Source organism: Mauremys mutica, chromosome 2, assembly GCF_020497125.1.
Source record: "Mauremys mutica isolate MM-2020 ecotype Southern chromosome 2, ASM2049712v1, whole genome shotgun sequence".
NCBI classification, from domain to species: domain Eukaryota; kingdom Metazoa; phylum Chordata; order Testudines; family Geoemydidae; genus Mauremys; species Mauremys mutica.
This window is the reverse complement of record NC_059073.1, coordinates 210635921-210650616: the sequence shown is the minus strand read 5'-3', so window position 1 is coordinate 210650616 and position 14696 is coordinate 210635921. Positions and strand designations below refer to the sequence as shown.

The 14696-nt window shown below is 42.1% G+C and overlaps 1 protein-coding gene across 1 annotated transcript in view; it reads right to left on the bottom strand.

Annotated features, from left to right (window-relative positions):
- The window catches only part of SUSD5 (sushi domain containing 5), a 73895-nt gene that overhangs the window by 25527 nt on the left and 33672 nt on the right, over window positions 1-14696 (bottom strand). The window contains exon 3 of the mRNA XM_045007118.1: window positions 13657-13775. Within this exon, the coding sequence (XP_044863053.1) occupies window positions 13657-13775 (119 nt within the window). The remainder of the gene's footprint in view (window positions 1-13656; window positions 13776-14696) is intronic.

Genomic DNA, 14696 nt, shown 5'->3' with positions numbered 1-14696 from the left:
GTGGACTCAGAAATTCGAATTAGTGTATTTACTGTGGATACACAAATTCGACTTCATAAGGTCGAATCCACAAATTCGACTTAAGTAGATTCGAAATAGTCTTGTAGTGTAGACAAGGCCTAAGTAGTTCCTGCATCAAGCGTGTGATTTCTGATTTGAGTCAGAGCATATATTTTAGAAAGACATCAATCATGATTTAAAGATTTCAAGTGAGGGAGAATCTACCACATCCCTAAGTCAGTAATTCCGATGGTTAATTACCCTTACTGTGAAACATTGTGCCTTATTTTTAGTTTGAATTTGTCTAGCTTCAGTTTCTAGCCATTGGATCTTGCTATGTCTTTTTTGTCTGCTAGTTAAAGATCCCTCTGCTATTAGAAATTTTCTCCTTCTGTGGGTACTTAGAGACCATGATCAAGTTACCTCTTAATCTTCTCTTTGTTAAACTAAATCGATTGAGCTGCTTAATCTCTCGTCGTAAAGCAGGGTTTCCAGACCTCAAAGGAGGTGGCAGTAGTCAAAGTAGAATATAATGAGAGCCTGCATGAAAGAATTGGCTGTAGGAATGGAAAGAAAAGGGGAAGATCTTGGTGATGTTGATGCACAAACCCTGGATGTGGAATATGTGAACCCTTGGCATGAGACTGTTCTCCATGGTCTTGCCTTCACTGCATCGTTCACTCGAGTAACAGGCATCTGTGATCACTCAAATTTGCCTAGCTTGAGTCAGAGAGCCAACACTGCAAAGCCAAACTTGAATTACTGCATCCATAGAGGTGCTGCACTCATTTGTGTGAGGTGGCAGGACTTCAGGGGGGCATAGCCCATGGTTCTTAGCTGCACTAATCTGAGCTGCTTTCTCTGCATTCTTTCATTGTATTGTGAGAGAACTTGTCTGTCCTTTCTGGAAACCTGTGCAGAAGTGGTCTTGGCTAGCAACTCATTAAAGTAAACCACTTGCAGCTTGGCATGCTTCAGACTTCTGTCTGTGGCCACTGTTCCAGCAGGTGGGAAGGCCGGGGTCCAACTTGGAGCAATGGTCTGTACCAAATGTTGGCATTAATGCAAATTTCATTTTGGGAAGAGGACGCAGATATAGGTGGTGGAGGGTGTTTCTGCAGCAGCTTGTCTCTATGAGAGAATGGGGGTCACCAGGAGAAAGCAGAAATATGGCTTACTAAGGAGATCATGTTAAATGGATGTAGAAATAGAGGAGTGGGGAGAGCTGATGCAGATTTTAATAGCTGATGAATCTCCCTATGCTGACTGGCAGTTCTGAAACAGGACTGTGTGCTTGGGACATTGCTGATCACCTAGTCATCATAGAACTAGCCTGTTCTCAGTGACTTACAGAGCACTGTGGTCCCTGGTCTTCCCATATGTGATCTTTATGGACTTGATACTTTTTCCCCTTCTGTCCTGAGGTCCTATCTGGGGGATCCCTTGCTCTGCCAGTTTCCTAGAGAGCACATAATCAAACTGTGAATTTCGAGTACTGGTCCTGAAATCAGACTTTGTGGGCCTCCCAACAGAGATCCACAAGAACCCCCATGTCACCATCTGGCCAGCTGGTAGCATGCTGGAAGACAACCTCCTGGACACCATTTCCTGTACAAGCAATGGTACTGGTGCAGTGAGCTGCCTGTGAATGTGAGGTCAAACGCCAAACCAGGCTATATACGTTGGTAGGTGACTTCTGGTGCACAAGTAGGGAGTGAATATCTGGCAAGAAAATGCAGCTCAGATAGGGTTGCCAAGCCTCTATGATTGGTCTGGAGTATCCAGCAATTAAAGGTTAATCTTTAATTAAAGATTATGTCATGTGATTAAATCTCCAGGAATTCGTCCAACCAAAATTGGCAACCCTAAGCTCAAGTGGAATTGTGAGAAGACAGAGAACTAACAGCACTTGAGTGGCTTAGGCCCGTGTTCACACTGCAGAGTGGTTATGTTCATAGCTCAAGTGTTAGCAATACTAGAGCCTATACTGCCTCTTGGGCCAGCTGACGTTCAGTGAAAAGCACTACCATGCTTGAACAAGAGGTTTTTGTATATGGACAGGACTTGGGTCAGAGGCACCAGACAGGTGTCAACTCGAGTCAACTGTCCAGAAAAGACAAGGCCTAAGAGTGTTTGTTTGGCACCAACAAATCAGTTAAGGTCAGTGATTCTGGTTACAGAATGGCAATCGATTCAGTAGCCTTTTATTTACAAGGGGGTTTAAGAGACCTGAATTACTTCAGACTGCATATTTAGTCTTGACTTGGACTTCAGTAGTAATGACCATCTGAAGAAAGTTAGGGGCAGGTGATTTTTCAGTAGCATTGATGTAAGTCTCTATAGGGGAAAAGAAATCCCCAGTTTCCAGTAAAGAAACTTTCTTGACTTAAATTAGATGCAGCTGTTAAATCCGTAAAGGTTTTCTGAGACATCTTGACTAAATTTAAATATGCAAATAAAGGACAATCTGAAATAGACAAATAACTCAATAAAGACACAAAACTCAGTTTCCTCATATAGGTAAATCTCCTTTTGGCAGGATTAGTAATCTTTCCAGTTACCATTCCATATGTTTCACTGACTCCCAGATTCTGGAAGCTACCATGAAACATCTGCCTTCTGGTTTCTTTGAAGGTCAGCCAGGAGAATTCTCCCAGAGAGATCTCTGGGGTTTGTGATGAGTTGTCCTATTGTTAAGAGTTTAGAAGAGTCACTCTTGATGCCAAATCTCTGAAAAATGAGGGTGGCTGCTTTACTTTCCTTCTTGATCTTGGAGATACTTAAGCATGGAGAATTTTCCTTTTTCCAGATAAACACTGAGATGAAATGAAATGCAAAGAACCGAAACACACCCACAGAAGTGTTCCTTGTAAGCTACTGTTGTTGGGATGCCAATACCTCTTTCATCAGAGAATGGCTGGTAAAAATAACTTGATTTATTAGTTTAAATGACATCACCAGGTAGATGGAAATTCACTGGCAGCTAAATGCAAAGCTTTGGAAAAGAAAACTACAGAAATTGAAAAACCTCCATGTTCATGGTAAAGCATAGCAAATTAAAAAAACAGCATAAACACACAGAAACCTATAGTTTACTCTTTTAAAGTAAACTTTAAAATGTTTGCCTTAGAAAATTCCAACCAAAACTTGATTGTCCCTTTATTGCTGAAGAAAAAGCAAATTGAAATAACTACACAATCCATCAACTTTTGAGGAATATTTGGAGTCAGAGGTTATGCCTAACAAAATTTGATTTGCATGTCTGCAGTGGAACACTACAGAGATCTCACTCGTTGCCTATAAAATCAATGGTTCAAACAAGGAAGGAACCAGTAAAGCCCAGGAACTATTGATAGGAGGTGGTGGTGTCTTTCTATTGTTTTTGCTTGTTTGTTTGTTTGTTTTTAAATTACACAGGAAAATTAGAGTGAACCAAAACTGTTGTTTAAATATGAGATTGAAAATTCATGTTATGTTTCCCTGGGGAAAAGTCTGCTTGATAGCAGAACTCTTTGATGATTATTCCTGTTTTATTTATTTCTTCTGTATTTATGTGTATTCTTGTGAACTTTGCTGTGGAATGGCTTAAAACAGATTGTGTTAACATACAGCCTTTGGGCCAGATCTGGCCTACATGAGGATCACATGGCATATTTGGAACCTGCAGAATATAATCTCTTTTTTTTTTTTAAATAAAGAAAGTTTCTATCCCTAAGTGTTGAGAAGATAACCTTTCAAATGTGAATTGAATATAAATCAACGAGCTGCCATCTTGAGTCTACAGACAGCGTGAAACAGTGACTGAGGTATGAGCTTGATTTGACCATTGAAGCTTTAAAAATACCAGCAACCTGCAGTGATGTAAATAATGTAATTTTTTCCCCCCCTGCTTTGCCGCTCTGGCTGCGCTGCAGGGTTTTTTTTTTGTTTTGTTTTTTTTAACCTTGCTTTGCTGCATTTTTTTTTTTTTTTTTTGCTTTGCCATTCTGGCAGCCACCCCCTCCCCTTTTTTTTTTCCTGCTTGGAGCGGCAAAAAAGCCAGAGTCGTCCCTGCTTGTGAATCACCGTGAGCGTTTCATGGACATTAACACAGGCTGGTCCGGAAAGGTGCATGACGCGCACATCTTTCAGAACACTGGCCTGTTCAGGAAGCTGCAAGCAGCGACTTTCTTCCCGGACCAGAAGATCATCATAGGGGAAGTTGAAATGCCCATCATGATCCTGGGAGACCCTGCCTACCCCTTAATGCCATAGCTTATGAAGCCATACACGGGAAACCTTGACAGCAGCAAGGAGCAGTTTAACAATAGGCTGAGGCAAGTACAGAATGACTGTTGAGTGTGTTTTTGGCCGTTTAAAGGCCTGCTGGTGCTGCCTATATGGAAGGCTTGACCTGGCCGATGACAATATTCCTATGCTTATAGCCACGTGCTGTACACTCCATAATATTTGTGAAGGGAAGGATTAAAGCTTCACTCAAGGCTGGACTCCTGAGTGAGATGGGTGCAGCGCAGGGCCATAAGGATCAGGGATGCCTTGAGGCAGCAATTTGAAGCTGAAAGCCACTAATATTTGTTGCTATGCTCAGGAGTGAAGTGCTTGTAATGCTAGGAGGTGATTGTGATTGGTGCAGATGATGCACTATGGAGGTTTAAGAAAATTGCCTGTTGCTTTGCAGGTCTCTGTTTGCTTTCAATTAATGGAATAAAGATTGCTTTCAAACCAAAACAATTATTTTATTAAAAACAGCAACTAGACGAGAGAGACAAACAAAAAAAACACATCAGCACTGTGGGAGAAGGGAGAGTCCCAGGCAGAGGTGGAGTCCCAGGACGGTTAAAGATTTGTGTATGTCCAGGTATCATATGCAACCTTGTCCTATGGAGTACAGTGCAGCGGGTACTGTACTTCAGCCGGGCTAAACTGCAGAGGGACGGATATTGAGTGCAGTGGGTACTGGGAGTCCGCAGGGCTGGACTGTGATGGGGCAGGTGTGGAATGCAGCGGCTACAGACTGGATCCAGGAGGTTGATAAGAGTGTGTTGGCGGTGTCTGGGGGGCACATGGAAAAGAGTTTTACAGCTGCAGGGGAAGGCGGGTGTGGAGCTGCTTGGTTTGCAGTGCTAGTAGTGCCTGGAGCGTGTCCGCTTGGCACTCCATAATGTTTAAGAGCCGTTCCATGGCTTCATTCTGGCACTCCACGTTCTCCTTTCGGTCCCTCTTCTCACTGTCCTGCCACTCCTTCAATTCTTGTTTTTTGGCTGCAGAGTGCATCATGACATCACGCAGAAAATCCTCTTTAGTTCTTTGTGGCCGCTTTCTAATTCTGCACAGCCGTTCAGCTGGAGATAACAAAGAGGGAGGCTGGGCTCCCAAGGTCATATCTGTGAAGCCAAAATGCAACATTTTACAGAAGCAGTATTGTTTGCAACCCACAGACCACTGATTCAGTGATTTTTAAAACACAGCCATTATTCACACACCTGTCACTCACTGGCTGACCCCAGGCAAGCACACATGAGCCACAAGACCCCCAAAATGGTGAGTAACAGCAGAGGTAGGGGAAATCAGTGTTCCAGGACTGTACTGTACACTGGGCACATGGCTCTTGGAGAGAGCCAGCACTGTAGGGGGCGCCTTATAATCATTACTGTCCCCACATTTTCCACAGGCTGTGATCATTATGGAAGATATCTCGCTGCTGAGAGTGAGCAGGGAATCAAGGGAGGGTCTTCTCCAAGACTGTGGCTTCCGCCCTGGTCCTTATGCGGCTCACCTGTGTGCAGCAATGGTGTTTCCCCCTTCCCCCCCCCCCCCCGCAGTGACAGCAGAGTTGCTTGGGAAAGCTACCCTTAATGGGGCAAGAAACAAAGCAGTTCTGCCAAAGAACCCGCAGCAGGAGATTGCCCAGTATCTCCATGAGAGTTTCGTGGAGATCTCTGAGGCAGATTCCCATGAAGTGACAGAGTCAATCAACACCCTGTTCCACTGCTCAGACTAGGCATGTGGTGGTACACGCATCATACAGACACAAGCCTGCTTTCTGCAACCCTCCTGCCCCCAACAACTCACTTCAATGATTCCCAAAATCAAAGTCACTTACCAGGGGCCTCCTCTCCTGTTTGTGCTTCACCAAGCTCTGACAGCTGTGACTGGCTAGCCTCCTTCGGGGTAGAGAAGAGCTCCTGGCTGCGTGCATCTCTGACCTCTGAGTCATCCTCTGCCTCTGGGTCCCCCTCCCACTCCACATCCTCATCCAAGATTTCCTCCTCCTGGCTTGGTCCACTGTCGACTGGCCCGCGAGCCACCGAAGTCTCCATAGTGGCCTTTGCAGTGGAGGTGGGGTTGCCACCGAATATCGCGTCCAGCTCTTAGTAGAACCAGCAGCTTGTGGGAATGGCGGTTTGCCTCCCACGCCTTGTGGTAAGTGTTCCGTAGCTCCTTCACTTTGACCCTGCACTGCAATGTGCCTCGGTCATGGGCCCTTTCTGTCATGCATTGTGAAATCGGTCCATAGGTATCATAATTGTTATGGCTGGAGCGCAGCTGGGACTGGACAGCCTCCTCTCCCCAACTGCTGATGAGGTCCAGCAGCTCAGCATTTCTCCAAGCGGGGGAATCACCTGGTGCATGGAGCAGGCATGGTCACCTGGAAAGATGTGCTGAGACCACTGCATGCATCACCAAACAAACAGGAAGGGGACTTTTAAAATTCCCAAGGAATTTAAGGGGTGGGGCTCATGGTTGGTTATCTGAGGACAGAGCAGTAGAGTTCTAACTGATGACTGAGAGGAGAGAACGGACATTGTGGGATACCTCCCAGAGGCCAATTGCAGCACTGTAATCGACCAGGGTGTCTACACCGGCACCGTGGCGCTGTAGCCCCAGCACAGAAAGCTGTACGCCTCTCGTCGGGGTGGTGTTTTTACAGCGCTGCAATTGCGCAGTTTCTGCGCACTAAGTGCCTTGGTAGTGTGTACACCTCAGGAGTTACACCACAGAAAGCTGCTTTGCTGCTCAGAAACTTGCCAGTGTAGACAAGACCTAAGTACATGTAAAGAAATATAACACGAGGGTGGTAATTTTTTCCTCTTCTGTCTCTTCCTGCCTTTTCTTTTCTTTCCCATTCCAGCCATTACAATATCTTATTTTTCTTGCATTAACATCTATTTTTTGTACTTATTTAAAATTTACCTTTGGGGCTGTCTGCAGATACACATAAATATATTTTGTGTTCAGAGCTGCAGTAAATCTCAAACTATCACAACATTCATCTTTTTCATTCCATACAGGGGTCTTTTTGACAGCAAATGCCACAATGATGAGATATACTTCCCTGTGCTGTGAAAACAGCATTCTTAAAATATTTCAGCTGCATCTCTCGCTGGTAAAACATAACCTTCAGTGTCAAAGACTACCATCTGACTTTGTGCAATTTAATAGATCCGAATTCTAGAAGTGCAGAGGGAAAGGTGCTGATTAAGAAAATTTTAACTTTAAGTGATTGATTCTGCATTCCTTCTACACTCATAAGTCCTCTTCGATTTTAGAGAACACTGTTACTATTGAGTTCATAAAGAGCCTTGAGTGTGCAAAGAATGCAGCATTATGGTCCATAGGCCTCAATCCTGCAAATACGTACTTGTACATGGGCCAAACTTCATTCATGTGAGCAGTCCTATTAAACTTACGTGTTTAAAGTTAAGCACATGTATAAGTGAATGCAGGATCAGGGTCTTAGAAGAAAATTTTGGAATAGTTTACATTAGAATCTGCTGTGACTCTCTCAAATGCACTTTGTATAGCATTAAGGGTTGTAAAATGCCTTATTTTTAAAGATTTTATTTTAATCCCTAAAGGTTGAGCTCTTCTTAACATTCTGCCAGATTTATTAATTTAACATTAATGATTATATTGCCTCAACACTGGTAAAATCCTGTTGATTAAAGGTGATGATGATATTTCTCTAACAAGTGAGACTATGTCTATACTACAGACCTTACAGCAGCACAGTTGTACTGATGCAGCTGCACCTCTGTAAGGTCTCCTGTGTAGCTGCTCTCCGCCAGGAGGAGAGAGCTCTCGCGCCAGCATAATTAAACCTCCCCCAGCGAGTGGCAGTAGCTATGTCTGCAGGAAAGCGTCTCTCACTGACATAGTGCTGTCCACACCAGTGCTTTTGTTGGTGAAACTTTTGTCAGTCAGTGGTGTGGTTTTTTTTCACATCCCTGACCGACAAAAGTTTTACCGACAAAAGTGCTAGGGTAGACAAAGCCTGAGTTAATACGTTTCAGTGAAAAGTAAAATAATTGAAAGATTTAGACCTGTAGTTAGTCTTTCTGACAAAACTGCAAAACAGGTTGGTCTTGGGCCATGTCTGTAGTTGTTACTGTGAGGTACCTAGCATATTTGTAGGAGCTTAATAATAATAATTAATATAGTGTTATTACTCACCTGGGGTGAAACTGCTGCTTCTGAAATCTAGGATATTCTTTCAGCAATAATTCAATTACTTAATACTACTATCATTATTATTTATATAGTGTCACAGATGTGCATAATGCTTTACATGCAAATAAAAGATACAGTCCCATCTTACATTGTAGGTATCCAGTCCTGCAAAGTGCTGAGTGCCTCCTGGGAGGACAGGAAGTACTGAGTTCCAGTATCCTACAGGCTTCATTCTTCTCTCATTTTACATCAATTACACACCATTCTAAATCCAGTGAATTCAGTGGAGTTACTTCTGAGTTACACCAGCATAAGTGATAAAAGAATCAGACTATATACGTTTGGGCCTAGGGTTAGATAAAACACGAAATAGCACAGGGATGAGGATTAATGGACGTCAATCCACAAAAAACTATACGAACACTAAACCCAGCTATGGGGAAATCTGTGTATCCGGTGTATTCAGAATAGGTTACAGCTAAATATTAAACCCATTGAAGTCAATAGGCTTTTGCCCGATATTAATAGGATCAGGATTTGTCTTTTAGTATTTTTTTTGTAACTCTCCCATAGCAAACATATATTAAAACCAATTTTTTTTCAAAAAGAGGGAAAAATCATATAAGCATTAGAATGTTGATATTACATGCCAGAGAATTAGCCACAGACTGTAACAGTGATTGGCTCCATACTGCTGTCATTCAGAAATACAGTGAGCAGCCAAGTTTTATGATAATTAATATACTTCACAAAGGGTATTATGTGTGAAAAGACTGCCGCTTATTGAAAAGAACTTCACAGGCAACCAGCCAAGTGGAACAATTTGTCATGAAGAGGCTCAGGTCTCATATCAGCCAACCTTTACTTAAGAGTTCTTGTTAAAACATAAATTGTTTATCCAGTATCTGTTGAATATTCAAGCATGAGGGCACCTTGTGGTCATCTGGAAATATTGCTGAATTAAATACTGTTAGATGAGTGTGTTGGTATAGTCATCCTTTCTCTCCTCAGGAGCCTCCCTGCCCCGCACAAATGAGCTGCTCAGAAATTGTCTCTTCTGTATCAATATTTCAGTTCCCTCAGTTTTCATTGTGCAGTTCCACAGTGTCCTAAAACAATTTCTTCCATGTTTTGAAAAACAGTTTTTATGGTGTATTTGTATTGCAATAGGGCCAGGACCCTGCTAGGCACTTCACAAGCACAAAACAAATAGAGTCCCTCCCTGCCTCACAGACCTTACTATTTAAGAATAAGATTAGGGACAACAGGTAGAGACAGGCAGGCAGAGCACAATGAAACAATAAGACAATACTGCCCAGCATGACAGGCAGTGGTATCCGCAGGGCCGGCTCCAGACCCCAGCGCGCCAAGCAGGCGCGTGGGGCGGCATTGTCGGGGCAGGGCGGCATTTGGCTCCGGTGGACCTTCCGCAGTCATGCCTGCGGGAGGTCCACCGGAGCCCGGGACGAGCGGACCTGCCGCAGGCATGACTGCGGAGGGTCCCCTCTTCCCGCGGCTCCGCTTGAGCTCCCGCAGGCATGACTGCGGCGGGCACGCTGGTCCCGCGGCTCGGACGGAGCTCCTGCAGGCATGCCTGCGGATGCTCCACCGGAGCCGCGAACCAGCGCACCCGCCGCAGACACTTCTGCCCCGGCCGCGGGACCAGGGAAGAGCGGCGCAGCGCGCCGCCCTGCTTGGGGCGCCGTAATTTATAGAGCCGCCCCTGGGTATCCGTACCCTAACTACTTAACCATTGCCCAGTTTTTATAGGCCACACAGCAAGGGAGAGTTTTAAGGAGGGATTTGAAGAAGGAAGATGAGATGGTTGGGTGGATATTTATGGGAGCTTCTCTCGTGTGACAGGCAGCATGGGAGAAAGGTGCTTGTTTCAAAATGCAACAGTTGGGTGAGGAAAATGGCATCAAAGAGCAGTAGGTGAAAGTTGACATGATAATCAATGACAAACGATAGGAAAGGTTGGGGAGAGGCTGTGAAGGGCCTTGAAAGTGAAGACATGTAGTTTGTGTTTGGTGCCATTGAGAAGGGGGAGCCAGTGGAAGGATTCAAAGACAGGGGTGACATGGTCAAAGTGACAAAGTAGCACAATGATCTTGCAGAAGTTACTGAATAGATAGAAAACTCGACCTTTTCAAGTCAAATGTTGCAATATTTGATTGTCTAACAATAGATCAGATATACTGTACACCTTTTGTCACTTCAGCTTGATATTGTCATGTTATTATATTCACAGGCTTGACTAAGATTAGGGCTGTCCAGCGATTAAAAAAAATTAATAGTGATTAATTGCGCTGTTAAACAATAATAGAATTCCATTTATTTAAATATTTTGGGATGTTTTCCACATTTTCAAATATATTGATTTCAATTACAACACAAAATACAAAGAGTAAAGTGCTCACTTTATATTTATTTTTTATTACAAATATTTGCACTGTAAAAAACAAAAGAAATAGTATTTTTCAATTCACCTCATACAAGTACTGTAGTGCAATCTCTTTATCATGAAAGTTGAACTTACAAATGTAGAATTATGTACAAAAAAATCTTCATTCAAAAACAAAACAATGTAAAACTTTAGAGCCTACAAGTCCACTCAATCAAACCAAACAAGTTTGGTTACAATTTCAGGAGATAATGCTGCCCGGTTCTTGTTTACAATGTCACCTGAAAGTGAGAACAGGTAGTCACATGGCACTGTTGTAGCCGGTGTCGCAAGATATTTACATGCCAGATGTGCTAAAGATTCATATGTCCCTTAATGCTTCAACCACCATTCCAGAGGGCATGCGTCCATGCTGATGGTGGGTTCTGCTCTATAACAATCCAAATGTGGGTAAGAGAGAACAGGAGACATACAATTCTCCCATAAAGAGTTCAGTCACAAATTTAATTTAATTTAATTTTAAGGAGCATCATCAGCATGGAAGCATGTCCTCTGGAATGGTGGCCGATGCATGAAGGGGCACATGAATGTTTAGCATAGCTGGCACGTAAATACTTTGCAACACTAGCTACAAAAGTGCCATGTGAACGCCTGTTCTCACTTTCAGGTGACATTGTAAATAAGAAGCAGGCAGCATTATCTCCCATAAATGTAAACAAACTTGTTTGTCTTAGCAATTGGCTGAACAAGAAGTAGGACTGAGTGGACTTGTGGGTTCTAAAGTTTTACATTGGTTTGTTTTTGAGTGCAGTTATGTAACAAAAAAAATCTACATTTGTAAATTGTGCTTTCACCATAGAGATTGCACTATGGTATTTGTATGAGGTAAATGGAAAAATACTATTTCTTTTGTTTATCATTTTTACAGAGCAAATATTTGTAATAAAAATAATTATATAAAGTGAGCACTTTACACTTTGTAATCTGTGTTGTAATATAAATCAATATATTTGAAAATGTAGAAAAACATCCAAAATATTTAATACGTTTCAATTGGTATTCTATTGTTTAAGAGTGCGATTAATCACAATTAATTTTTTGAGTGAATTGTGTGAGTTAACTGCGATTAATCAACAGCCCTACTCAAGATTTGTTAAAACACCCTAAGCACTGTGGGAGTTTACTGTTTTTCAAGTACTGTGTCAGTCAATGCCATCTGCCTATCTCTGTCCTTTTTTGAAGTGGCACACAAAACCACATTGTGGGCTTAACAGGTCATCCCCACTATCCCATCATCCCAACTGTACAGTCTATATTTTATATAAAAATTCCCAGGTTTAAATTATTCTGTTACATAAACATATATCTAGAGAAAATCCACTGATATCCATGGAGTTAGTTTGGATGTACAGGGTGTATTTGAGAGCACAATTTGTCCCTCAGTTTATCATCTGAATGAGGAAAACAGATTCTAGATTTAATTCCACATGCTGAGTTCAGAATACTGACTCCCTAGCTGCCAAAGTCTTCCAGTAGCCACAAGGGCCAGTGTGACTCTCAACTGCACAGAATTTGAATGCCTAAATTTATCCAGTTCCGTATACTGCTGAAAATGAGATTGAATTTCCATACTGGAAAGTGGCTTTTAAAAGTATGATAAGTTTACTATCAATAACAATATTTTTCTCATAATGCATCTTTACTGGTGGGCCATGATCTCTGAGTATCTACAACTAAGGTTAACCTCTAGCACAGTACTTTAGTTTCACATTCAGGATGAACCATGACATCCAGAGTCCCCAAAGCAGGCCTGATCTATACCAACTGACTGGCATACCTTGTAATCGTAACATGTGTGCAGCACTTCATGCCAACACATAATAGCCATCTTAAGGGTTTCACAAATATTATTTGCACTGGTTTGTTGCAATATCCTAGATGAGGTCTTTAGCTGTGTAGTATTAGATGATTTCTTCCTAGAGTAACTTCACCAACAATACAATGTTTTGTGTTGGGAAATTATCCAAAAAACCCTGTTCCCAACAACACAGCTGAGCACTACCAGTGCTTCTTGAATCCCAGAATGTATTGGTACAACCATGGTTGTAAGTAGAGCTGTGTGAATAATTTTTTTTTTTTTTGGTTCATGAGTAATTCCAAAAAAATTTGTGTGGGGGAATCATTTTGGGTCAAACTGATTGTTTTGTTTTGTTTTTGTTTATGAAATTTTCAGTAAATCAAAAAGTAAGAAAAAAAGGGGGGGAGAGAGAGATTTTGTTCATTCTGAAAAGAAACATGTTATTTCAATTTTGAGTGTTTTAAAAATAAGTTGGAAGGAAATTTCTAAAGGACCAAAAACTCAAAACATTTAATTTTGCAAATGTAATTAAATGTTCTGACTCTTGAGATTTTTGTTTTTTGACATGAACAATTTAGCAAACTACTTTGTGAAGTGTTTGTGTTGCTGAATCTGAATTTTTTTGCAGAAAAAAGTTTTGGACAAAAGAAATTAGCCCAGCTCAGGTTGTAAGATGTGTTTTGTGAACACCAAAATGGTTCTATCAGTAGCCTTGTTGCTGTGTGAACTTGCTAAACTCTTGCAAGAATAAGTTGGACCACCATGTCATGCAACTCATGTCCTTGCAACAGGTTCCTCACTTAATGGAGACACACTGTAAGGATTTATTTTGCAAAATTTCCCATAATTGCTCCCACTAGTAGAAAAATGTAAGAAAAAAGTCTTTTTTTGTAGGCAAGACAATGGTGACAGTACATTGTTTCAATGACATATCAATGCTGACCTTCATCTTTCACACAAAATGCATTGTATCTGCCACTGGGAGAGGGATCATTTTCAATGTTAACATCGATAGCTTTCACACTCTGTTCGTTGCTGCCTGTCTTACTGCACACCATTGTCCTAAAATAGAGAAGAAGGAGAACAAAATCAAAAGTTCTGCAGGAACTGTACTGCACATATAGGTGAAATTGGTTGGCCTTATATCACTTCATAGACTCACAGACTTCAAGGTCAGAAGGGACCATTATGATCTTCTAGTCTTACCTCCTGCACAACGTAGGCCACAGAATCTCACTCCTGTAACAAACCCGTGATCTATGTCTGAACTATTGAAGTCCTCGACTTGTGGTTTAAAGACTTCAAGGTGCAGAGAATCCTCCAGCAAGTGACCCGTACCCCACGCTGCAGAGGAAGGCGAAAAACCCCCAGGGCCTCTTCCAATCTGCCTTGGAGGAAAATTCCTTCCCGACGCCAAATAGGACGATCAGCTAAGCCCTGAGCATGTGGGCAAAATTCACAAGCCAGACACCCAGGAAAGAATTCTCTGTAGTAACTCAGATCCCAGCCTATCTAGTGTCCATAGGCCATTGGGCATATTTACCGCTAATAGTCAAAGATCAATTAATTGCCAGAATTAGGCTGTTCCATCATACAGTCAGGGAACAGCATTGCACCAGTCTTTATATTGTCAGGACTGAACTTCTGAGGAGCTTGCACGGGGGTAGTAATGTGGAAAAGGCAATTCTGGTAAAGAATAGATAAGAGAGACAAGTAATTTTTTTAAATGACTGGTCATATATTAATTCATATATTAATTCAAGGGCACAGGAAGCACTAAAAGTTTAGGACTGGCATTTGAAAGAGTGATAGCACGTTTCAATTTGTGCACAGTATGTCTAAACATTGGGACAAATCCCAAGTCCTGCCTAAGGGCCATATGATGCTTCACTTACAACAGTGTAAATCCACAGCAACAGTGTTGGCTTCCACAGTGTACTCCAGATTCAAAAGTTTAAATCAGAGCAGAATTTGGCCTTCTGT